Source organism: Mirounga leonina, unplaced genomic scaffold, assembly GCF_011800145.1.
Source record: "Mirounga leonina isolate KUSES-001 unplaced genomic scaffold, KU_Mleo_1.0 Mir_154, whole genome shotgun sequence".
NCBI classification, from domain to species: Eukaryota; Metazoa; Chordata; class Mammalia; order Carnivora; family Phocidae; genus Mirounga; species Mirounga leonina.
The window spans coordinates 28686016-28710624 of record NW_023270389.1 but is presented as its reverse complement, the minus strand read 5'-3'; the positions used below and the strand labels follow the sequence as shown (position 1 = coordinate 28710624).

The 24609-nt window shown below is 55.6% G+C and overlaps 1 protein-coding gene across 2 annotated transcripts; it reads left to right on the top strand.

Moving 5' to 3' along the window:
• The first annotated feature begins 237 nt into the window (after positions 1–237).
• INAVA (innate immunity activator) lies at positions 238–19427 on the top strand. Of its 2 annotated transcripts, XM_035009529.1 has the most exons (10): positions 238–413; positions 6351–6499; positions 7256–7380; positions 7909–8025; positions 8741–8963; positions 11858–11911; positions 12673–12883; positions 13084–13254; positions 15143–15830; positions 17138–19427. In XM_035009529.1, exons 1-10 carry the CDS (start codon positions 253–255, stop codon positions 17228–17230), a joined length of 1992 nt encoding a protein of 663 aa, XP_034865420.1. In that variant the 5' UTR covers positions 238–252; the 3' UTR covers positions 17231–19427. The 2 variants fall into 2 exon arrangements, with proteins under 2 accessions (XP_034865420.1, XP_034865421.1); XM_035009530.1 differs by lacking the exon at positions 238–413 and having other exon boundaries at positions 6439–6499; positions 15143–15770.
• The last annotated feature ends 5182 nt before the right edge of the window (positions 19428–24609 follow it).

Genomic DNA, 24609 nt, shown 5'->3' with positions numbered 1-24609 from the left:
CGGCGGAAACTGGCAGCGCGGGGGGTGTCCCGCCACGCCCGCGTCCCAGAGCGGGAGAAGGGGGCAGCCTCGCCCCCTCGGGCGGGGTCCCCCAAGGATACGCATTCCTGCTGGCATCTTACCACCCCGACCGGGGGCCCCGCCCCGACTCTTGGCTCGGAATCTCGAATCCCTTCTTGCGTCTTTCCCCTCTTTCCTCTGGGCCTTGGTATGCCCCAGGGGACAGATGTCTTGGGATCTTTAACATTTGGGATGCTGCAAATGCCGAAGTTAAATGAAATACCTCCCGGGAGGGAAGGCCGGGGGGAGACTCGGGGAGAGAGGAGATGGCCTGGACAAACAGGTCCTGAAGCTGCGAGGCAGGAACGGGGGGCGCGGGGACAGGCGGGCTGCGCCAGAGCTCCATGGGACAGGTAAGGGGGAAAACTTAGGGGGACGCAGCGCGGGTGAACTGGGGGGTTCAAGCTCCTGAACCCATGGTCTTCGGCCTTAGCGGAACTGGCCCTACAAGGAATGGAGTAATTTACGAAAGGGGTGGGAATTTCAAGTTCCTACCCAAAGTGCACATTTCCGACTCCTCAACCCCTCTCCTCCGACCTTCCCCATGCCTGTGGATCCCCTGGCCAGGTTCCGGGAAGCCAGAAAGCAGCCAAACAAAAGGAGCAAAGTCTGGGGCCGCCTGGATGCGGAGGGCGCGGTGGGGGAGGGGAGCAGGGTGGACCGGACAAAGGGCCTTTTTAAGGAAAGCCTAGAGGTCTGATTTCAGGGCGCATTCCAGGCTAGAGTGGAGTTCTCCTGTCCTAGCCCACTCCACCATCGCCTGCTGGAGGCGAACACCTTTCCCAGTGGGAAGAGAAAAGAGTGGAGAAAGAAAACAGTTCAGGAGCCCTCTCCCACCAGCCTTCGCCTAGAGGGTCCCGGGCTACTTGGCTTCTTTCTGCTCCGTTGACTCCGGCCGCTGACCATTGCTTTGTTAATTCATTAAGTGGGGTTTTAGGAATGCCTGAGACGTACTGGGCTGGGTGCTGGTGGCAATGTGAGGATGGTAGGATGAGGCCCTTGCTTTAAACAACTTCCAATCTCACCTACGGGAAGAAACTTAAAGAAGGGACTTTAAAAAAATGTTGGAGTGGATGTCTAGGGAGTGTGGAAGTTTCCTGATTTGGGGCTTGTGCTTGGGAAGTGAAAACCTGAAAGAGATGCAGTTTTTCTCCTTTCAACGATCAGATATCAAGTACTCTGACACCGTTCAAGAAAACCACTTCCTCCACCACCAAGTGGTGGTCTTGGTGTGGATGCTCTGGGGGTTGGGGCAGGGCATCCATCAGTCTCTGGATCCCCTAGGCTGGCTGGGAGGGAGGCACTTAACCCCAAAGTTCCCGGCCAGTTTCTGGGGTACCCACCTCCCTTTTGGTAGTTTGAGTTGACAGACATGGCAGACAGTGAGATCTGACCCATTGGATCTGGGGTTCTTGGGAGAGTTGGTTTGCTGGTCCCATCCCAAACCTCACATTCTGCTGGTCAGGAAATGCTGCATGTGAATTTGAGGGAACAAGGGAAGGGGTTTTTGAGAGTTCCAGGGGATCAATGCAGTGAGTGGATTATCTGTGTTTCTCTCCTCTGAGCTCAGAGATGGGGGGGGGGGGTTCCCTGATGGTGGGGTTCTTGACTGGGTCCTGGGCACCAAAGCATCTGTGGATAGAATTCAGAGGGTTTGTGAACTTAGATGGGAAAAAAATATTTTCATTGCACACCAACCTTCAACAAAAATTTAGCATTGTCTTCAGTTAAGAAGGCAAGAAACCATAGGCAGCACCTGTGACTTTGCCGTTAATAGAATTCACAGATAGTTTTACATTACATTGCAGTTGTAACTGGCTTGAAGTATTGTTCACATTCATCACTTCTATGAAATTACTCACTGCTGGATCCTCTTTAATGTTAATAAAGAAGCGTATATATTACCATGTTTTCTGTTTTTAGAACTGTATTTCAGTATAATTGGTTCTCTTAATTTCCTTTTGGGCATTAAAATACATGCTATCAGCTGGTTCTAGAAACTTCCATCAACCCCTACCTGGAGCTGGGGGGTGGGCAAGGTGGAGGAAGGGGACCAGTTACACTGAGTCAATCTCTCTCTGTTTGTCACTGAAAGAATGTGACAAGCCTATTGGGGGATGGGGAGGACTAGGAGGAGGGAAGGACTGCAGGCTCTTTTGGGAGACCAGACTGAAAGCTGGCTCCACATCACAGGAGGGGTCCGCCCCCTACTGGGGCCCCTCAGCCTCAGCCTGGCGAGAGAAGGCGGTGGCCAGCCTGGCGGACTCTGGGGCTGGCATTGTTTGGAAAGAGGGTGTGTATAGGAATGTGAAGGTGAGCGGGGTATGTGTGTATGGACTCTGGGGACAGAGTCATAGACACAGCTCAGCTCCACAGGAGATGCTTGGTGGAGCAGACTTCTTCCATCATCCGGGCCCTGGGGACTGGGGAAGGGGATGGGGTTAGGAGGTGGGGATGGACGTATGGGGCTGGAGGAGGGAAGCAATCCAGAGAGAGGTTGAGGTGCCGATACCCCAGAGTTAAGGGGCGCAGTGGGAGTATCAGAGAGTGGGAGAAAGGGAGATGGTGGGATGAAACGTTGAGGGGTGTAGTCCTTAATTTACAGTATGTCTCCGTGTTGTCCATGGTGTAGCAACAGGTGGCCTTAGCCCTTGCTTCTCCCAATGAAATGGGCTAAGTTGTGAACGGTTTTGGTTTGCTTGAGGATCGACGGAGCGGGAGACCTGGAGGTTTATTTTCTGTAGAGAACAGGTTCCCTTTTGGTCTCTGATCCCTCACGTTCGGGGAGCGGACTTAGATGCTAGTGTCACAGTGGCTCTCCTGTGGAGCAGGGGACAGGACTGGTGTCCAGCTTAGTGCTCCACGGACCCTATTGAGGGATGCGTGCAAGTAATAAATAGGCCTTGATGATCCTGGGGGGACATGTCTAGGATGGAAAGAGAGAACACCCTTGCTCTCTTTAGGACCCTAGAGCCTTCCCCTCTGGGGTTCCATAGTTACTGCCTTGCCCGAAGCTTTTTGAAACCTGATTTGGGAGAGCCAAACTCAGGCCTTGGTTTCCATTTCAGTGTATGGAAAGAGCAATGACCTCTTCTTTGTCACTTGTCAATTTCTTGCTGGTATCCCCATGGACAGTGGACCTTCACCCTACTTCTGGGGGTCTTGCAGGCCTTGATTTCTGGAAAGGGAAAAGGAGGCTCAGGAGGGCAATTGTGCACCTAACCGCTCACCGTGTTGCATTAGAGTCCCTTGAGGCCATGAAGACATGACCCCTGTTGCCTTCTTTGGGGTTCCTCCATGGGGAGCCCCTTTCTCCCTACTCCCCGCCCCTCCCCACCCCCGGAAGTGCAGAGGCCCCAGAGCTGCCTGCTGGCAACAGCCTCAGCAGGATTAGTTCAGGGAAGGACTTGCTCACCTGCTCCTCCCCTCTGACTCAAGTCCTAACAAGTCACCTGGTTCCCCTGGCCCGGCAGGCAGCCTAGGAGGCCGGCAGGCGGGACCGTCCACAGGGAGGGGAGGCCATCGGCAGCGAGTGGAGAGCGGGAGCCAGGTCAGAGAGGGAGCACTGGAGGCTGGCCTGTGGCCTGGGACACCCTGAGGCGGCATGCAACACCCCTCAGCCCCCTGACCTGGGAACAGCGGGTGTTTCCGGAATCCTGGCCCGGACCCCAGAAGCAGGTGAGGGCAGGGCAGGGTGGAGCAGGTCTTTGGGGCTGAGGGGCAGGCTGGCCCCGGTCGTGGCGGGGGGAGCCCCTGCAGGAGCTGGCACCCCCCCCCCGCCTCCCTCCTTGTGTCTCGGGCACGGGATGATGGAGGGGTTGCTGGTGGGCCCAGATGAGGAGCCCCTTGCCGTGGTTTTGCTGTAGTTCTCAGGCCTCAGTCTCTACAGGAGAAGGGGAGAGGCCTAGGAGCTGACTTTGGGGGTGCATTTGTGATGGGGGGCTCCTCAGTGTCTCAGCCTGAGGGACGCTGCGCTAGTGTTTCCCTTCCTCCCTCTTTGCCTCTTCTTTCCTCCTCTGCCTTTTCCCGGGGATGTTGTTCAGTCAGGTGGACGGCTTGCTAGGACCCAGGGCTGGGGCTTGCCGCGGGGGGGGCTGAGGGTCTGGAGGGCGGGGAGGGATTCCTGTGTTGGGAAGGGGTTGGGCATGTGCCCCAAACTGCCTTTATCAGAAAGCAATGCCTGAAACATCAGGCTCCAGAGACTTCTGCCCTGTTGATGGAGGCAGGAGCTAGGCAGGGAGGAGGGTGACGGCTACAAGGCCGTGTGGGGTTCCTGCCCAGCCTGATGTTGTCCGAGGGGGTCCAGATTCAGAGAGGGGAGCCGAAAGGGACTTCCCTAGACACTGTCTAATCTTTGTGCCTACGAGGGAAGAAGGCCCAGCCAGGCCAGGCGACTCTCTCAGGACAGCATGGGCAGTGGCTGAACTAGGACTTGAGTCTCCCAACTTCAGGTGCTGTGCTCTTTGCTCTACTTGTGCCACAAGTTAGCCCCGAGTGTGCCCAGCATCAGATTGGGGCCACTGTGAATGCCACAGCCAACCCCTTGACCCTGGCAATGAATGCTGGAGGAGAGGGGGGCGTGCCGGCATGGGGGCTCTCCTCTCACACCCACCCCTCTGTCCGGGTGACTCTACGCTCTGCAACAGTCAAGGAGGGAAGCAGGGCTGAGTTATCACAACTTCCCAAGGCAACGTCTTCGTGGTTAATAATTAATTAGCAAGTGTGACTAATTAATGGCTTCACTCACACATTACCTCCTCCCTTGTCCAAAGCAAAATGCGCTCACCATGCGAGCTCAGAGGGCCTTGCTTCCTAGCTCTGGCTGAGCCCTGCCCCTGGCCGCTGGGGAGGCTTAGAGGCTGCCTGTGGTGGGGGGGAGCTGGGTGAGCTGCCTGCCCCTTGGTCCTGCTCTCATCTCTAGAGGGATGAAGGTTCGGGAGGGATGGGCCACGCACAGGTAGCTCTCCACTAAGTGTCCTGTTCTGGGTTTCCAGAACAAGGGCTAGTCTCTCTCTCTGGCATGTTTGCAAAGGCCCCACATAAATTTTCTTTTTTCTTTTCTTTTTTATCCTACCATCCATTCTCTAGACTTTCCTGGAGAACTGAAATTCCAAAGTGCAGGTACAGATTGTTTTCAGCACTATGTTTTTATTGTTGTTGCTCACGGTACTCTGATGGGCTGTGTGGTTTATGGAGGTTTATAAAAGCGCTCGATCGCTTCTGCTCTTCCGGTCTCGAGAGGCAGAGGTCCTCCTGGGGACCGGGCTGCCAGCAGTCCTTTCTCTTCCTCCTCACCTTGCTTTCGTGCTCAACTTTCCCAAGGCCTGCTTTCCTGGCCGGTGGCTGATGGTGGAAGGGTGGAGCCCACCTCCTCCACCCTGTAGTCCTGTGTGTAGGGAGGCAGGATAAGCTCCAGACAGAAACTCTGAAGGACTTTTGGACTGTTGCTCAATGGGCTGACTCAGTGAGGAGGTGGCTGGGCTCTCCTTCCAGACCGCCTGCCTGGGCTCCGCCCGCCCCTCCCCACCTCTGCTCCAGCCAACAGCTGCCAGGCCCTGGCCAGCCGGGACCCTGACACACACACACTGGGTCTCTCCTGGCTGTGGGGTATGGGGGATCCCGGCCGACACCTCCTTGAGGGGTCTCCTAGACATAGTGGCTTGGGAATTATTTCAGGGATTTGGGGACAGCTCTCTGGCACCTTCACCTGCCTTTGGATGAATACCCTGGTCCAGAGGGCAGGGCAGCCCGGGCTCTGAGGGCCCTGGAGCAGGGGCTTGGCCGAGTACCCAGTGCCCACCCACAGTATCCAGTGCTGTCTGTCACCCACTGGGGCAATGGGACAGGCCTCATGCCTCTTGGGCTCTTGGGCTGAGGATAGTCTGCCCCATGGGGATGGTTGTGCCCCAAGAAGACATCTTCCCCTTCTGCTTTCCTTTCCTCCTTGCTTCGTCCTCCCACCCATCTTTATTATCCTTTTCCTCTCCCTCCTCTTTCTTTCTCTTTTCCTCATCCTTCTCCCCAGTCTCAGTGGTCTCTGTGGCCACTAAGAAGGAGGCAGCAGGAGGCTAGGGTGGGCCCAGAGAGCCCCCTGAATATAGGTTTGCTGGTGAGGCCCACAGAGCCTTCTCTGCAGCACCCCCAGCACTGAGAAACCCCGTACCCCAGACTGCCCCCGAAAGCCGGCCCTCACTTCCTCTCGCCCTGCCCTCAAACGTCGGATCCTTACTTAAGCTGTGTGTGGAACCAAGGGATTTCAACTACAGCTGGTTTTATTGTTCTCTTAAAAGCTGGGGAACCTGCAGGCCACCGCCACATCCTGGCTCAGGTTGGGAACGGTGTCACCCCTCCCTACTCTGTGCCCCCTCCTCCCAGCAGTCCACCATGGGGAGTAAGGATGAGGTCAGCGACACCGACAGTGGCATCATCCTGCAGTCTGGTGAGTGGTTTGGGGAATCCCGCCCTGTGGGCCCCCAGCCCTGACCCTCCAAGGCCCCAGGCCCCAGGGCTGGCCTGGCTGAGTGGCTGGAAGCTGAGTGGGGGAAGGTGGGAGGGGTGGGAGAGGCCTCTGCTGGGGGCTAGATCCCGGAGGGGCTGCAGTTTTCCTGGATGGTCTGGCCTGGAGGTCTGATCCTATCTGGAACAGGTCTCTGCAACTCTGGCCCTAGTGGTTACTAAGTAGAAAAATCTTATCTGGCTACTGGAAAGGTCCTGTCTCTGGTTGGCCTGGGTCTGTGGGCCTAGTCTGGTTCTCGTCCCAACAGAAGAGAAGAAAGAAGCAGCACATGAGAGTGAAAGAGAGAGGGAGAGAGGAGAGGGAGGGAGAAGTGGTGGAGGCAGAAGTGAATTGTATGGGTGGAGGGTGGGAAGGGAAAGAACAGAGCTCCGACCAGTAGCCCTCCCGCCACTGCAGATCGCCTGTTGCGGGGCGGGGGCGGCCCTTCCCTGTGAACTGTCGTGTTGCCACCTCGGACAGCCAGGAGATGTGGTGTTTGTGGTTACGACACAGGCCACAGCTGCTGACCTGTAATCTGTGGGCAGGGATGAGGCTGTGTGTGTGTGTGTGTGTGTGTGCGTGCACACACGTGCACATGTGAGCACACTCCCCCCCCACAACCCCGGGGATAATTAGCAAGTGTCTGAGAGGGTCTCCCCCACCTCGGCTTCCCTGAGCTGGTGCCCTGCCGCCCCCTAGGCCCCGACAGCCCAGTCTCCCCCGTGAAGGAGTTGACCCACGCCGTGCGCAAACAGCAGAGGGCCCTGGAAGAGCGGCTGGAGGCGTGCCTGGAGGAGCTGAAGAGACTCTGCCTCAGGGAGGCGGTGAGAGCCTCAGCTGGCTCCCCCCCAGCCCCCCAACAAACTTGGGCTTAATCTGAGCCACATTCGGGGATGTTGGGGCTGAGGGAAGGGAACCCCGTTTGTGGGAGAATTCTGGAAATCAGGGCGGGGTGTGGTGCCTGGAGTCCCTGTGTATGCGGCATTTGACCCGGGCGCTGGACCTCTCGGAAGAAGGAATAGCCCCGGTGGGGCCCCAGGCACAGGGAGGGAAGGACGGAGGGGCTGGAGAGGGAGTAGGCAGAGGTGCGTGTGGGACTGTAACCAGGGCCAGAGCAGATCTCTGAAGGAGGTGAGATCTGAAGGGTGAAGGAAAAGAGGAGGGAAGGTAGGGGGTGCCCTGAAGAGGCCAGTGAGAAGACCGCCCCGGGTGATGGGGTGAGGTGAGGAGTGGGCAGGGGCCTCTGGGGAAGGGCAGGCACAGGCGTGCAGAGCCCAGGGGATTGGCTACCCCTGCTTGGCCAAGGGCAGGGCAGGTGGAGAGGGGCCTGGCTGACTTCGCTTCCACCACAGGAGCTGACGGGTGTCTTGCCAGCAGAGTATCCCCTCAAACCAGGCGAAAAGGCCCCCAAGATCCGCCGCAGGATTGGAGCTGCTTACAAACTGGACGAGCGGGCTTTGCATAGAGAGGTGAGGAATTTGCGCAGGCCGTCTCCACCCCCCCAAGTGTTGATCACTGAGCCAAGGCCTCGCCATCTGGAGGTGCCCTCACCCGGTACTTGGCACTCTCCACCCCATCACACCCACTCAGGGTGCTTGGCTCCGTGTTGATGAGGGCCACCCATTAACCTGTAGCCCAAATGGCCGTGGGGAAGGTGTGCCGCCACAGGAACCGGGAGAGCTGGGAACTCGAGGGGACACTGGGTCTGGTCGCCGGTAGGCAGAAGATCAGTGAAGAGCTCAACCGCCAGCCCAGAGAGGCAATGGCCTGTTTAAACAGGTTATTCTGGCCCCTAGGGCTGTCCTCCTCATCGTGGCGGGCAGGCAGCGGGGCGGCTCGGGCCCTAGGATCCCTTCCCCGTGGTGTGAAAGGCCGCAAGCTTCCCCTGGGCTTGCCTGACCGACCCTTGGGGTCAGGAGGGCAAGTGTCCCACTTCGGCTTGCACTCTGCCTGGCTCAGGCGGCAGGCGGGCGGGCGGGCGGGTCCCCCTGCCCGCTTCTCAGGCCGACAGGTTTGCTCTTCGGCACCTGCCACCACCCCACCCTCTGCCCCCTGGCCGCGGCCGCTGCTGTCTGCGCGTCCCGGGCTTAGGGTCAGTATCCGGGGCACGGGGTCAGGGCCGTTCTCTGTGTCCCCGCGCGGCCACCTGCCCTCCCCGAGTGAGCCCCCGGCCTCTCCCCCCAGGACCCCCTGAGCAGCCTGGAGCGGGAGCTGGCCCTGCAGCTGCAGATCGCGGAGGCAGCCCGGCGCCTGTGCCGGGAGGAGAACCTCGGCAGGCAGGCCCGGCGGCAGCGCAAGCAGGCCATGCTGCAGGAGGAGAAGAAGCTGAGGGAGCTGGAGCGCTGCCTGGGCGAGCAGCGGCGCACCAGCAGGCCCCCTTCCGCCGCTGCCCTGCCCCTGGGCCGAGGTGAGCCGGCCGCCCCCGTCCCGCGGCCCCGGGCCCTGCGTGAGCTTACGTGGGACGGCAGGGGGCGAGGCCCGGGGCCACTGCAGCTGCCTTGGCGCCCAGCACCGTGTTTAATGTCCCAAATTGGCTGTCGCCGGAAGCCTGCTTCCTCGGTCCCCCCCACCCCCTCCTGACCGTGTGCAGCCCCAACGCGCCGTGGCAAAGGGCTTCTCCGTCCGTGAGACCCTCTCCCCCATCTCCTTAGAAAGCATCCCATTCCTTCCTCAGCCTCCTCAAAATCCACCGCCCTCACGCAGGCCTCCTGGGCAGGAAGGTGCTCCCCAGGCTGACTTCGAGCTTATTCCTGGGGTCTGCTCAGTGGCAGTAGCCAGGGCTACTATTCAGTTTAGGATAATTACTAATCATGCCAGGTGGGAGTACTTAGCGAGTACCCTGCAAGTGGCGGGGAGCAGTCAGGTGTTAAACTCATTTACCACAGTGAACTTGAGGAGAAATTCCCCACGACACACACCTCTAATTGTAGTAGGTGCTCAGAATGCGTTCGTTGACTGCCAACACCTGCCTTAAGCAGTGCTGTCTATTAGAATTTCCGTGATGATGGAAATGTGCCGTATCTGTGCTGTCCAGTATGGTAGCCGCTAGAGGGGCTCCTGAGCATTTGAAATGTGCCTGATGTGACCGAGGACCTGAATTTTTAATTTTATTTCATTTTAATTAACATCACCCAGTGCAGCCTTTGAGAATGCTCAGTTTGTGGGTATGATCTCTATAGCTACCTCCCCACCTGGGGAGTCCGCGGCCTCTGCTGGACCGAGGGCAGGGCGAGGCTGATCCGGGGCTGGGTTGGGGCAGTGTGGCTGAGACAGGGCGCAGCCTGCAGGAACGGCTTGCGTTTGGCTGCAGATAGATGTTCTCCACCCGCGGCCTTTCCTCTGCAAAGGCAATGGGTCTCCAGATTACCCTCTTTGTAGTGCACTTTTTTGGGCTAATGAAGCTGGCCGATGATCTGCTTGTTTTTATGAAGATTAGGGATGATGGGACCTGATGTCTTTCTTCCCAGACCATAGAGTCAAACCAAAACAGACACTCTAACCCCCGCTGCATCGCTGGACCATGACAGTAACAGTCCCACAATTTCTTCAACTTGACATCTGTGGAAAATAAAACTATTCTCCAGGGTTTTGTAAAAGATCAGAGGCAGAGAACCAGAATTCAATGAAAGGGTGTCTCCTCATTTGAACCCCAAAGCAAAGGCTAGTATGAGCCAAGCACAGCATGGGGTAGCTGGCTCCTCAGGCGTCGGCCCAGCTCCCGGGGCAGTATGCCTCACAGGGTTTCAGAACTACTCCGGGTAGAGTTTTTATTTCATTTAAGTTGTGGAGCAAAGGTTGACAAACTTCTGTAGAGGCTCAGAGAGTAAATATTTCATGGGCTTCATGGGCTATAAAGTCTCTGTCACAACCACTCAACTCTGCCATTGTGGCTCAAAAGCAGCCAGACATGATGTAAACAAATCTGTAGCTGTGTTTCAGTAAAACTTTATTTATAAAAACAGGTAACTGGGCGCCTGGGTGGCTCAGTTGGTTAAGCGACTGCCTTCGGCTCAGGTCATGATCCTGGAGTCCCGGGATCGAGTCCCGCATCGGGCTCCCTGCTCGGCAGGGAGTCTGCTTCTCCCTCTGCCCCTCCTCCCTCTCATGCTCTCCATATCTCATTCTCTCTGTCTCAAATAAATAAATAAAATCTTAAAAAAAAAACAAACAGGTAACTGGATTTGGCCCCAGGACCCCCAGTTTGCCAATCCTTTGTTATAAAGGATTTCAAGATGGCTGGAATTGTTTACTTGTCTTAGAACTTTCTGGATAATGACTTATGCATTAGATGCCAGCGAACAGGAGAGCCGATAAATGGTAGTGGTGCCGAGCCAGAATCTGGTCAGCCTGTCTTGGTATGAATTCTGACTCAGTCACCTTTTGGTGGATTGACCTAAGCCACGTTCCTCAATTCCTCCAAGCCTCGGTTTTTTTAGCCGTTACATGGTAATAGTATTTACCTTACATGGTGGTTATGACGATCACATGAATTAATATATGTGAAGTACTTAGAAAAGTCTTGGCACAATAGAAATTTTAGCTGTTGTTGATGTCCCCTCATCACTGTTGTCAAACAAAGTTGAAAATACTTGGTGAATTCCATCCAGGTCACATTAGGAGTATTCTCAAGGTCTGAAGTTTCAGTTTGTTCAAGGGCAATGGCAAATAGAAGTTCCCCCGGATTTCTTGGGTCACAACTGCTGCTGTACTGTGCAGAACTATCACACTCCCGTTTCCTTCAGGTGCCCTGCCATATCGCCAATGGAAGAACCTTCCGTGTCCAGCCAGACCAGTGTAAATTGATCCCACAGCCCCGTAGCTCAGATTCCCACTTTGCACTGCTCGTGGTGCTGGTAATGCAGGACTTCTCAGATACGGGGTCCTTGAGTTGTATTTATGATCTCGGAAGACTAGAACAGTTAGGAAAGTAACTTTCATCCCAAGCGCCTTCCAAAAGGACACTTTGCCTTTCCCTTCCACTGCCAGGAGACCCTGCCAGGGGAAGCCCCAGCTTTTTTGACAGATGGGGAAGTTGAGGCCCAGAGCGTTGAAATTGCTTACTCAGGGTTGCATAGCTAATGGCAGAGCCAGGATTAAAATCAGGTTTCCTGTCTTCTCACTCCTGATTTCTGATTTTTTTCGACTTCTAAGTAATAAATTCATATCCAGTATAGCATTTAGTACACAGTTGGTATTTCCTGATAAGGGATGTTCTCAGGAAGGGGTGGGGTCATACTGCTGGTTAACCCAGATGTATGGGTTGATTTCCTCACCTCCTTCTCTCCCCTTTGACTTTCCCAGAGCTCAGTGCCTCAGATGACAGCTCTCTATCAGATGGGCTGCTCCTGGAGGAAGGTGAGAAGGGGTAGTTAGGGACTGCTGTCAGGGCTGGGCTCCTACTGGAAGACGGAGGGCTTTGGCAGGGGTGCCAGGTTGGGCTCAGGGTCTCCGCTCCTACTGGATGCTAATTTCTATATGCCCCTGCGCATGTTCGTTTGAGGGTGGGGATGTGCTGACCCTTTCCCAATCTAGAAGTTCGATCATTTTGACAGGGAAGGAAAAAGTGAATTCTAACAGAACCCTGGGACATTATTTCAGTACGCACTTGTTAGACCCTAAGAGCCATCTGGCCACAATCATTGCCCTTTTTGAATAGAGGGTAGCACTGGGGACGGAAACACACTCAATAGATTAAAAACCCTGTTTGTAAACCCTAAGGATGCTACGGGTCAAGGTGGACCAAGAGGGTAGCACAGTCCTGCCTAAGGGAGTGCCCAGGTCAATAAGGGAATAGCACACATGGGCACGGCATGAACCAGAAAAATCGGTAAGCAGATGGTTAGCTGCAGACATGGTAGTAGGAGCAAAGGTTAGAAGGTGGAATAATGTGAGCTAAGGGGAGTCAATCTGGGGAGGCTTCTTGAAGGAGGCAGGTATAAAACAGCTGTGGGGGAGGAAGTCCCAAAGAAGAAAACACCTTCGAGCGTCTGGGCCTGGAGCCACAGCGTGGAGCAGCCAGACAAGCAGCCATGGGAGGAAGAGCAAGGCATGGGCCACGGAGGTTCTTGGGCCAGTTTTCCAGCCGCTGCCTTCAGCAGGTTCTTTCACCCCTGCAGAAGAATCCCAGGTGCCAAAACCTCCCCCGGAGTCCCCAGCTCCACCTTCCCGGCCTCTGCCACCCCAGAGCCTCGAAGGCCTGCAGCCAGCAGGACCTGAGACTGGGGCCCTGGAGCGGGCCCCAATCCAGAACAGCCCCTGGAAGGAGACCAGCCTGGACCACCCCTATGAGAAGCCCAGAAAGTCTTCTGAACCCAATAGCGAGTCCAGGTCAGGATGGGGAGGAAGCTGGGGTGGGGGGGGAAGGGGTACGAACAGGGTAAGGCATGGGAGACTGCCCCTCTCCTTAACTGTGATGGTGGGAGGTGTGAGTTTTGGGGTCCCCTTCCACTGTGCCCCCTTCCTCTGCACAACTCAAGCCCCTCACTGGAGCCATTCTTGCCGCTGACCTGTCTCTAATCCTTTTGTAGCAGCCCAGCCACCACGCCACAGGATGGGCCCGGTACCTCCAGCGTCTGGCTGCTGGAGCCTGCCTACCACGTGGTGCCCATCCGCAGCATTCCTGGCCAGCGGCAGGGCCGCACCAGCGCCCCAGCCACCCCCGAGATGCAGGGGAGGAGGGGCCAGTCACAGTCTCTGAGGTAAGAGGTCACCCCAGAGATGCAGGGGGCAGGGACCCACCATCGAGAGCTTACATTTGGAGGGTGGTGGCTTCTAGGATATAGGTGGGACTGTGGGTGACACGTGGCTAGTGCTGTGGCTTCTCCATAGGATCCCTTCTTGGGGCACCTCCCAATAGAGGCCGTGAAGCAAGCTGTTTTCTGCACAACGCAATTCATGTTTTCTCCCCTTAGCCACATTCTCTTATGGCGAGAGAATATGGAACTTGGTAGATACTTTTGCAATTGCTTAAGATTATTTTATTATTGGTTACTAGCAGTGGATGATTCACTTTCTCAATTGATGTGCAGTCAATTCTCATTATTTGCGGTAGTTTTATGTCCGATAAACACTGCAAACACTGAATTAGCAATACCGAATCACTGCTCCGAGGGAAGATACCGGGTTAGGCTTCTGGTCACAACATTTTGGTCAACTGATCAATACATAACCTTGTTTTATGCGTGTTTCTGTTTAAAGACACCTTATTTAATATATATTATTGACTCATTAACATTGAATTCCTGGCCAATAGCACTCTAGGTGATGCCCAAATAAAGCTCACCAAATACGTATATTCTACAAAAGACACATCCATAGTCTTCCCGCACTCAGGAACACCAGACAGCACTTAGTACTATGCTCTGCGGCCGTTTTAAATAGTGAAGTCACCAAGAAAAAGCACAAAAATACGAAACACGGGACACTAAATCGACTGTGGAGAGGACACTCATTTATCATATTTATACAAGTCAGAGCACTGCCTCATTCCGTCTTGGCTGAGACTGTGCCTAGTGGGCATCTCCAAGTTTTCACCATTCTGTGCAAGTCCACAAATGACCACAGGTGTTGTGAGGGTTGATTTGAGGTCACAGATACATTTCGCTGTGGGAGATTTTGCAAAGACAGAATCCGCAAATAATGAGAATCAGCTGGATGTTGTTTCCAAGTGTTTTACCAGTATTCTTGGTGAGAGTCTCAGGGACAGCTAGGCCAGGCAGTGTTAGCTACACCACACGAAAGCCCTGGACACGATTGCTGGGTTCTTCTGTGGGTTTAAATGGGCTTATCAGGCAGCGCGGGAAGGGTGCAGCTTGGAACAACTGCTCTCAAGGCAAGCAATGAATCTTACATTTTACAGACTTCCGGGGCTAATTTACAAACAGTGCCTTTGTGCGGATCGGTAAAAGGCGCCCCCCTCTGGGCAGACCCAGCCCCACCATATTAACAGGGAGGGCTGGATTTCAGCCCCTGCGGGTCCTGGGCGGCTGCCCTTATGAAGGGGCACCTTGCAGGAGGCTACCTTATATTAGTTTGGTGGCACGGCTATAGCAAAATACCCCAGAGTGGGTGGCTTAAATGACAGAATTTTACTGTCTCAGTTCTGGAGGCCCGAAGTCCAAGATCAGGGTAAGGCTGGTTTCTTCTAAGGCTTCTCTCCTTGGCTTGTGGGTGGCCGGCCATCTACTTCCTTCACATGGTCTGTGCCACACCCAGCTTTACAGGTCCAGCTTAGATACCCGACCATGTCTGCCCGCACAGATTCTGGGGGTGTCATGCCACTGGACACAGGGTCCCTCAAGGGGCTGAAAAGAGGGGACATGGCTGGGGCATCCTTTCCACAAACCGCAGAAGTGTGAACGCAGCGGGAGGGATACGGTGCATGGCGCAGGAGGGCCAGGAGGGTGTCTGGGTGTTTATTTTGGGGAGGTTTGACCCAAGACCCGGGCCTGGGAGCCATGGTTCCTCTGCTGAGGCAGGGCCTCGGCCTCACCGGTTTATCTTACCGCCCCCCTCCCCCGGGGCCCAAGGGAAGAGCCTGGGCCTCCCAGCCTCCCAGCCTCAGCACGCCTCCCCTTCCTCCCCCAGGACGGATTCCTTCCGGGCCGCTCCCGAGGGCCGAGGTCGCAGCGCCTTCCCCCGCCGCCGCCCCCCTCACTACACGGTGACCGTGCCCGACTCCTGCTTCCCGCCGACCAAGCCCCCGCTGCCGCACCCCGCCTACCACTCCTGCTCGGAGGACAGTGGCTCCGACGTCTCCAGCATCTCGCACCCCACGTCGCCGGGCAGCAGCAGCCCCGACATCTCCTTCCTGCGGCCACTGTCCCCGCCCGAGCGGCCTCGCCACCGCGGGGTCTGGGGCCCGGCCGGCGCGCTCTACCCCAAGCTGCTGCTGCCGCCCGGGCATTTGGCGGCCGGGCGCTACGTGCTGGTGGCCGAGAGCCCGCTGCCGCCGGCGGCCGAGTGGGAGCTGGGCCCCGCCGCCCTGGGCCCCGCCGCCCTGGGCCCCGCCTACGACGAGGACGGGGCGCCGCTGCGCTGGCAGCGCCTGGTGGCCTCCCGCAGCCGCGTGGTGCGGACGCCCTCCCTGAAGGACAGCCCCGCGGGCCGCGCGCTCAGCAAGGCGGCCGTGTCCGAGGAGCTCAAGTCGTGGCACGAGCGCGCGCGCCTCCGGAGCGGCCGCCCGCACTCGCTGGACCGCCAGGGGGCCTTCCGCGTCCGGAGCCTGCCCCCGAGCAGAGAGGGCTTTGGCCGAGCCCCGGGCCCCCGGACACAGGTACGGCGGCTCCGGGGTGGGGGGTGGGGGGATGGGGGTGGGGGGTGGGGGTGGGGGGCGGGGCCTCCAGCTGGGGGAAGGGCTGCGATTCTAGCGGGTCCCGGAGCAGAGAGGCGGTAGGCCCACAGGGTGGTGGCCGCGCGATTCCCAGCGGGGACCGACAGACGACAGGACAGAACCGTTCCCCCCCACCCGGGCTTTGGAAGGCCCTCGGGACTCCCCTGGGGCACCTCCTAATTTTGTCTCTGGCTCAAGAGCGCATACCCACGTACTACGCTGGTGGAGGAAATCCTGGAAGAGAGCGGAGCCGTTTTTCCTTAACGGCCCCATAGATGATCCGCAAAGCAGATAAGCCTCTATTCATAATCGGATTTACCCCCAAATTTCCTGACCTGAAGGCTCAGGACAGAGGGAGTCTGAAAACGTGTTTGCAGAAGTCAGGACCTGGGATTGCCTGTGGGTCACCTTCCTCTGACAGCCCTCCACACCTCCGGGCTGAGAAGCAGGGTGGCTGATGGTTAGGCTAGGGGGGTTCAAATCTCAGCCCTGCTATGGGAAGTGATAATCATTGGCCAGCTGTCTATCTCAGACGGCCATGACCTTTAAATGAGTTATTATGTGTAAGATGATGAGAATTGTGTATAGTAAGCACTAGTAAGTGGTATTACTATTGGCCAGGGACCAGCTTGGTATGACAGAGCACTCTGACATGAGCTAAGGGTGTCCACTCTGGATTCAGTGGCCCAGTTTCTCTATTCCGGAAGTGGGGGTAACACAGGAGTCCTGTCTTCTTTCTCCCTGGTACGGAGGGCTCTGCAGGGGGTATGCTCCAGAAGTTACCAACAGGCTGCTTCTTTGAGACCCAGGATTCCTAGCAGGCCCAGCTGCACGTCCCTCCCCCACCCACCAGCTCTCTGGGCTGCAGCTGGCATCCTGGCCCTGGTCCCAGGCCGCACCCTCCAGCGGACGTGCTTTTGCTTTTCCCTTCCTGCCAGCTTGGACCTGCCCTCAGCCCAGGCCCGGCCCATCGCAACCTGCCCGACAGGGAGGGTGACAAGAAGGGGGCCCAGGAAGGGCGGGGAGGAGGAGGTCAGGGTGCCTATCACACCCCTGGAGTGGAAAATAGATGAAGGGTGATCACTGGGGGACATTGAACCTCTGGGGGGTGGGGGCAGGGGCGGAGCGGCTGGGCCCGTGTTGCTGCCAGTCAGCGTCCGCGGGGACAGGGATGGTGTGCCTGCATTTGCTGTCTGGACATTTCTACCTGGTTTGCTCACAAATCTCTCCTTTCTTCCTGACCCTGGCAGGTGGCCACAGTGTATTTGTCCCGGAGATCACCCGAAGGGGCCCCCGTGCAAGTCTTTGTGCCTGAGAATGGCGAGATCGTCAGCCAGGTGTAACCAAGGCCAGGTGTCACCACGTGCCCCACGTGCCTTGGCCCTGCTACCAGAAAAGACTGTTCCACAGCAGGGCTGGAGCTGAGCCCTCCCACCCTTGAATGCCTTCTTCAGCTCCTTTACCCCCATCGCAGGTCGATGAGCTGGGGCTGAGCCTTTTTTTTTAATTTTTTTTTTTTTTTTCCGGAAACCCGGGCCTTAGGATTTATATTTGTGATTTGTCCTCAGGATCCCAATAATATGATGATGCTTTATTCCCCAGAGCTTGGTCTATTGGACTTGAGGCCTTGCCTGTCTGACTGACAGTGGCAGGGGATGCAGGAGGCAGAGGGGGCCATATCGGGATTCCTCACAGACTCTACCCTCTGGCTCAGAGAATGTCCCCACAGAACAGCTCCTGTCTTTACTGCAGCTGGAGGAATACTAGTGTGCCCCCCCTGCCCCCCAATTTCCCAGCTCTCTGGGTACCGTAGGGGTGTCTGGGCAGGGGGAGAATCTTCTTCCCCCTTTATAATGTGCTCTGTGATGCACACGTGAAGTGGTAGGTTAAAGATCATACGTCCTGGTGGAGTATTGTCTTCCTGGATGAACCCTGCTCTTTTCCTCACCCCATAAGCACCCCCCCCATAGGGGCCACAGTCACTCACCATATGTTCTCTGTGCCCTGTGGGCTCCCACATGTACTCAGACCTCTGAGCCTTGAATTTGAGGCTTTGCCAGATTGTAGCATTAGGAGGCCCAGGCTAGGGGCTGGCCGGTGGTGTTTGGGGGAGGGCAGCTCATACTTTGCTTACCTTTTCTGGGATCGTGAACGCTTGCAACCCCACCCTTCCTTCTATCACTTTTCATTATAGTCCTAAAAAGCAATGTCTTCCGGATATTTTTGGAAAGGCACCATGTTTGTGGCATATTCTCATAGGAGGAGGTGGGGGGTCACTGCCCCCGCTGTTCCTCACCCAGCTGTGCTTCTGCTCTAAGACTGGATTTCCCTGAAAGTGGACAAGTCCTTATCTTTACAAATATGGGGAACGCTCACTCTTAAGGTCATTAATTGTCCCATGTGCTAAGACTTGAGCAGGCCTGGAAACTGCGTGTGCTAAGACTATCGCATAGTCCCTGGGTTCTCATCCTTGGGCCTTTTTGCCCTCAGATCTCCTGCTCCAAGGAGAAAGCACAGAGCGGAGGCGAGGTGGGGTGAGGGAGAGCTGAGTTCTGATTCTGCCCATGCAGAACCCTTTCCCCTCTGAGTGCCCCGGACTTGGACAGAAACTACAAATAACAGCTTGCACCTCCAATAACTTGGATGCCTGACTGCAAAAAAACACAGTTCTCCCCACTGGACAGAAGGCAGTGTGGCCAACTGCACCAGGTTCCCGAGGGAGGAACTTAGGTGGCCCATCAGAACAATCTGGGGGAGGAGAGGAGAGCCTGAGGGCAAGCACCTGCATCTCTGTCACTGCGCTCAGACCACATCCTGCAGCTCCCCCACTTTTTGGGTGGGCGCTGGCCCCATTATGTTCGAATGTCCTACTTTGGATTCTGTTCTCTTTCATTTTGTCTCGAAGCCCCTTTCACTGGTGTACAGCCATCTCCCCTCCCCGTGTCCTCCGGGGAGCCCAGAGCTCCCTAGGCTGAGCCAGGAGACATCCAAGCACCCCCCCACACACACACGTGAGCGTCCTTTATGTTAACTTATTGGTTCTGTATGACACCTGGTACTTGGCTGTGGGGCCGGAACTGTGTGGGTTTTAGTGCCAAATACGTCAATAAAGTCTGTTCTTTGTGATTGGTCGAGCTGATGATGAAGGGTTCTTTTGTGCCAAGTTGCCTGAGCAGAGGTTTTGCCCCAGATGCGTGCCTGGAATGGCAGAGTTGCCCGCTCTCCAGCTGGTCTGGCCAGGTCCCTGGGCTGCGGTGGGATGGCTCGGGTGGCAGAGGGAGGCTCTCGGGTCCTTGGCCTCCCTGACGGGATGGAATGAAGAACAGTCCCTGCCAAAGCTCCATAGGTCGCCAGGGCTTGAGGAGATGGGCTCCGGGAGTCACTTTCTCCACGGCAGGGGACTTTGTGGCAGCTTCGGGAGGCCTAAAGGCTTCCCCTGAGCCCGGCTGGGCCGTGGTTAGTGATATGTGTGACTAAGAGTCTCCTGCTCCTTGAAGCTGTTCTAGGAGCTCTTGACTGCCCAGAGTGGAGCTTCCCACAAGCAGCAGCCTCTTCTCCAAAGCTGGACAACTGGGGAGTTTCCTTGGGGTGGTGAGGAGGAGGCATTCTCCGCAAGGTCTCCTCCCCCATATCTGGGCAGGATTGCCCACGGCCCCTCCTCCTACCCGGGGACCACGGGGTGGAAGTGGGTGGGGTGGCGGGAGCTCCAGCTTGGACCACCTCCTCGCCGGCCCTGCAGGGGCCGCTACAGGACCCGGGAGCGCAGCGCCCCCTGGAGCCACAATGCCCAGGAGAAGCGTGCGCCCTGGATCTGAGGTGCCCGGTGTGTCAGGTAAAGTGGTCCCTGCCTGCCTTCCCCCTCCACAGCAGACAAAGGGCTGATGGCCGCAGGTAGGGGCGACCCCAGGCTTGCCCTGGGTGCTGAGCTCTGGGGACGGTGGGAGTCTGTGGGCTTCAGGGGGTTGGCTTTCTTAGGCCTGATGGGGGTGCTCCATTCCAGGTCACGCTGGGTGGGTGGAGGTAAGGTGACTCCAGGGGTCTCTGGAGAACAGAGCACCCTGATCATGGACCTAAGCATCTTCAACTTAGCTGAACTGCTGATAATGGGGTGCTTGATCCTGTATTGTAAACAGCTTGATGCCTTAGGCCCAGGGAAGCTGACTGAGGGCTGGGGCTGCCGAGGGGACCACCTGTTGGAGGAGGAAGCTCCCCAGCAACAGGACTGGCGGAGACCAGCTATAACACATGGGGGGTCAAAAGAAAGTGGGGGCAGGGCCGTGTGTGGAGGCTCTTCTAAGAACAGCCAGCAATGGGATGTGCAAGTTTGGGGACCCAAGGTGCCGGGCCGTGGTCTCCTGGCCCACAAGCAGGTTTCCCTGGGCAGTGTCTGGGAGGGGCAGACATTTAGGGGATCTTAGCTCCCCTACCACAGGGCAGAATGGGATTAGGAATTGGAGAATGGGGACAGAAGCCTCTGGTACAAGGGAGCTTTAGGATTTTAGCAACAAGACTCCCAGAGGCAATTTGGCCCAGAGGCAGAGGGAGGGACACCACTGATGCCTGATTCGGTATTTTCGACCGTGGTAATGAGGGCTCTGGGAGACCACCTCAGAATCTGAAATTTGCCCATGCAGGGAGGGCCCTGAATGGAAGACTCGTAGGCAAGTCAGGGTGAAGCAGGGCCCTTCCGAGGGCCCCCTATCTTCCCATGGGGAGGGAAAGGGAAGCTGATGGTGGGGCCAGGCACTGGCATGGCTGAGCCAAGTCCTTTTCTCATAAATGGCCTGCCTCCTGCAGCTTCACCTCTCGGTGGAGAAGCTGCCTCCCTAGGAAAGAGCATCTGACACGTGCCCTGCCTACCGTCCTCATCACAAGCTGCAGGCTGCTGCCCCAAGTCTACAGATGAATCCACATCCTAACAAGCAAAAACCAAACAGAGTAACTTTTTCGCAATCGACTGGCCAAGTCTCTTGGAATCCTAACTTAATGGGTGAGCAGTTGGCCCTGGCCCGGGCTGTGTTTCAACTCATTGCAGTCTCAGAGGTGACGGTGATTGCCCAGCCCTGGCTTGAGATGTCATCTCATGGACGCGAGTCGGCCCACTTCTGGCTGCCCCCTTCACGGCTCTAGGCTCTGTGTACTTGTCCATTTGCAGACCTGCCTCCACGAGAAGCCTGGAGCTGGGCAGGGAAGAGGACACTGGGGCTTTGAATTAAAGCTCACCCAGCTCACAGCTGTGCAGGGAAGCCAACTTCCAGGCCCCCTGCCACATTCCATTTCCACACCTATCTATTCTCAACTGAACAGCCAGAGTGATCTTGTTAAACAAAAATCAGACCATGCCACTCTTTTACTCAAAGCCTACCCAGAGCCCCCATCCCATTCAGAGGAAAAGCCCGAGTCCTTACAGCAGTCTTTGCCATGGGCCTTGCAAAGCCCTCCTGACCCATCCCATTACTGCTCTGCTTTTGTCTCCTGCCATTCTCCCTGCTCCTTCCGCTCCAGGCATACACTCCTTGCTGTTCCATGACCATGCTGGCATGATCCTGCCTCTGGGCCTTTGCATTTGCTGTTCCTTTGCATTTGCTGTTCCTTTGGCCTAGAATGCTCTTACCCTAGATATCTGTATGGTTTGGTCCTCAGTTGAAGGAGTGGCCCTTGAAGAGTACTCAGATTTAATTAATGAGATTTTCTCTGACTTCCTGTGTATATATACAAACCTATATGAACAAATGCAAAAAGAATACCTTTAGAATAATAGTAACAGTAGTTTCTGTGAAGGAACCATTTGTATGTAAGCTCTACGTCCGTAAGCTCAGCTTAGAAGAGTGCCTTTTACATAGAAGGTGCTCAATAAATGTACACCTAAGAATGAATTAATTGATCTCCTGCTATGTGCCAGGGATTATCCTAATTTTTTACATGAATGAATGAATTCAAACCTCATAATAATATATACTGTGATTATCATCCCCATGTTAAGATGACAGAACTGAAGCTGGGGGACATTTAATCTGCTCAAGATTGCTTTTTTTTTTTTTTTTTTAAAGATTTTATTTGTTTGACAGAGAGAGACACAGCGAGAGAGGGAACACAAGCAGGGGGAGTGGGAGAGGGAGAAGCAGGCTTCCCGCTGAGCAGGGAGCCAGAGGCAGGGCTCGATCCCAGGACCCTGGGATCATTACCTGAACCGAAGGCAGACGCCTAACCGACTGAGCCACCCAGGCGCCCCAAGATTGCTCCTGACATGCATTCATTCACTGAATTATTACAATAATAGATACTATCATCTTCGCCATTGTACAGATGGGGAAGCAAAAGTTGAGAGAGTTTACTTTGCTGAAGCTCACAGGGCCAATAAAATAGAAGAGCTGAGCTTTGAACTCAGGCAAATGGATGTTTAATCGCTGTACCATGGCTTTAAGCCCCACCCCCAGAGCGCTCTGCTGCTTGGACTATGTGAAGTGGCCTGAACTCAGGGCTGGTTGCTTCTGGCCCCAGCATTGCTACCGTCTCCAACCTCTTGATTCATCCCCTCCTGACACCCTGGGAGTGGACAGGCTCTGTTATTAGCATTACTCCCCAACTTCTATGTCTACACCTGGGTCCTTCCTCAGGGAGGCTTTCCCGGGGGGTCCACCAGCCCAGTTGACAAGGAAGCTTCCAAGGCTGATTTGAAGTTTCAAGTTCATTCACATTCAGGATTTTTAAAGCCTGTCTAGGACAGCTCCAATAATGTGTGGCCACCGGGGGTGACTTAGAGTTCTCTCTCTTTACAATTGTCCTTCCGTCCCTGGCCATTCGTGATGCAGAAGAACTCTTACCAGAGTCCCCATATGGTTGCCTCTCCACTTAGGCTTCAGAGGGCCACACTAGGTCATAGGCCTGGAGAAGCTGGTTCTTGGAGATGGAACCCCCACAGGCTCGGATGGTTTCTGAGCCTTCTTGGCAGAGGGTAGGGGGTAGAATGGCCTTGCTTTCTTATTCCATCTGAGATAATCAGCCAAACTCCTCCCAACTACATCCCTTTGCAGGATTGCGTCAGTCAGAAAGAGATGCCTGTGAGTTCATTTTGGAATTTCTAGAACAAGGACAAGCGGTAAGGAAATTCTCTGAACTGTTTTGAGAGCTGAGGAGGAAAATTTAAAAAATGAGGACTCATGCTTCCTTGGGTTTTGAATACTAGCCCTGGCTTGGAAGTTACCTGAAATTCAGCTTTTTTTTTTTTTTTTTTTTTAAGAGAGCGAGAAAGAAGGTGGGGAAGGGCAGAGGAAGAGGAAGAGAGAGAAGCTTAAGCAGGCTCCATGCCCAGCACGGAGCCTCACACAGGGCTCAATCTCACAACCCTGAGATCTAAGCTGAAATCAAGAGTCAGACACTTAACTGACTGAGCCACCTAGGCACCCCGAAATTCAGCTCATTTTTGCCTTCTCACCTGGACAATCTTAGGTCAAGTCAGCAGACAGGATCTGTGCAAAGAATCTTCCTTACGGACCCCTAGCTCCACTGTCCCCAGAGGGCTCTGAGGGGGCCAGGACATTGACGAGTGTCAGTCTAGGAGATGGGGGAACTGATGAGGAAATCAAGCGAGCTATCCATCCTGGCTGCTCTGAGGTCCGGGCCAACAAGGAGGGGCAGGGTCTGGGGTGCAGGCTGCAGGTCCGGCCTGTAGGAAGAGCTAAGGGCTGAGGCCTGGCTCACAGGTGGGCAGTTTCTGTGTTCTTTCCTAGTCCCAGTCAGACAAACTGAAGTTCCTGAGGGCTGTGGACACCTTGAGCAGCGCTGTTCACTCCCAGGCAAATGGCAATATGAATGATTACTTTCCCAAGACCATTCTGTCCAAGAAAATTGAGGTGAGAAAGACCCTAAGCTCTTCTGGGAGTTGATCAACCAGGAATGAGGATGACCAAGTCCCAGAGCCAAGAGCTGGCATCTCTGAGGGAAATTCCTGTTTTCTTCCTGGGCCTTCTAGTTATTAATCCTTGAAGAACCCACTGAGGTCTTGGTCAGCAATGTGCGTCAGCAAGCCATGCTCTGCATTGTGGCCCTGAGGTTCGTTCCTTGCTGTTTCCTCTTCTGAGCCCCCGGGTCTCTGATGCTGAGAACATTTGGGTTGGGAGGAAGGGCAAGGTTTGGGGACTTGAATTTTGGGCTGTGGGTGGCAGGGCCCCATGACTGCCACCTCATCTACCCGCATCCAGGGGTGATGGAGGTACCCCAAATTTCATTATTAGAAGCCTATTAGGACATCCAGTGTAGGAAACCTTTCCCAAGAAGCCAGGGAGCTCCTTCCCTGGCAAGGAAGCCATTGAAAAGTGTTTGGGGGCTCAGGTCCACACTGTTTGCTCAGAAAAGGTAGCAGAGCAGGCTCTATCATAGGGTCTTAGAAGCCTCACCCAGCCTGTCACTAATACCCTCCAGAGCTCTCTTATCATTCCTCTCCTCTCCCCTCAGCCAGGTGAATCCACCATTCTACTTATCCCAGAAACTGGACCTGGTAAATGCCTGCATCTCTAGCATATTCTCTCTGCCACTCATCATGCCCAGTCTAGACCGAAAGGAGAGTGCTAGTCTCTACCTCCAGGTAATCCCCACCATCACCTCCCAGTGGAGGTCTCCACTGGAGATGATTTGTCTTCAGAGGCTTCCTCTGTCCTCTTAGCTTCTGGGCCCTCCTCCCCTCCTCCCCTCCTCCCCTCCTCTCTGACCCCTCCTTCAGGAG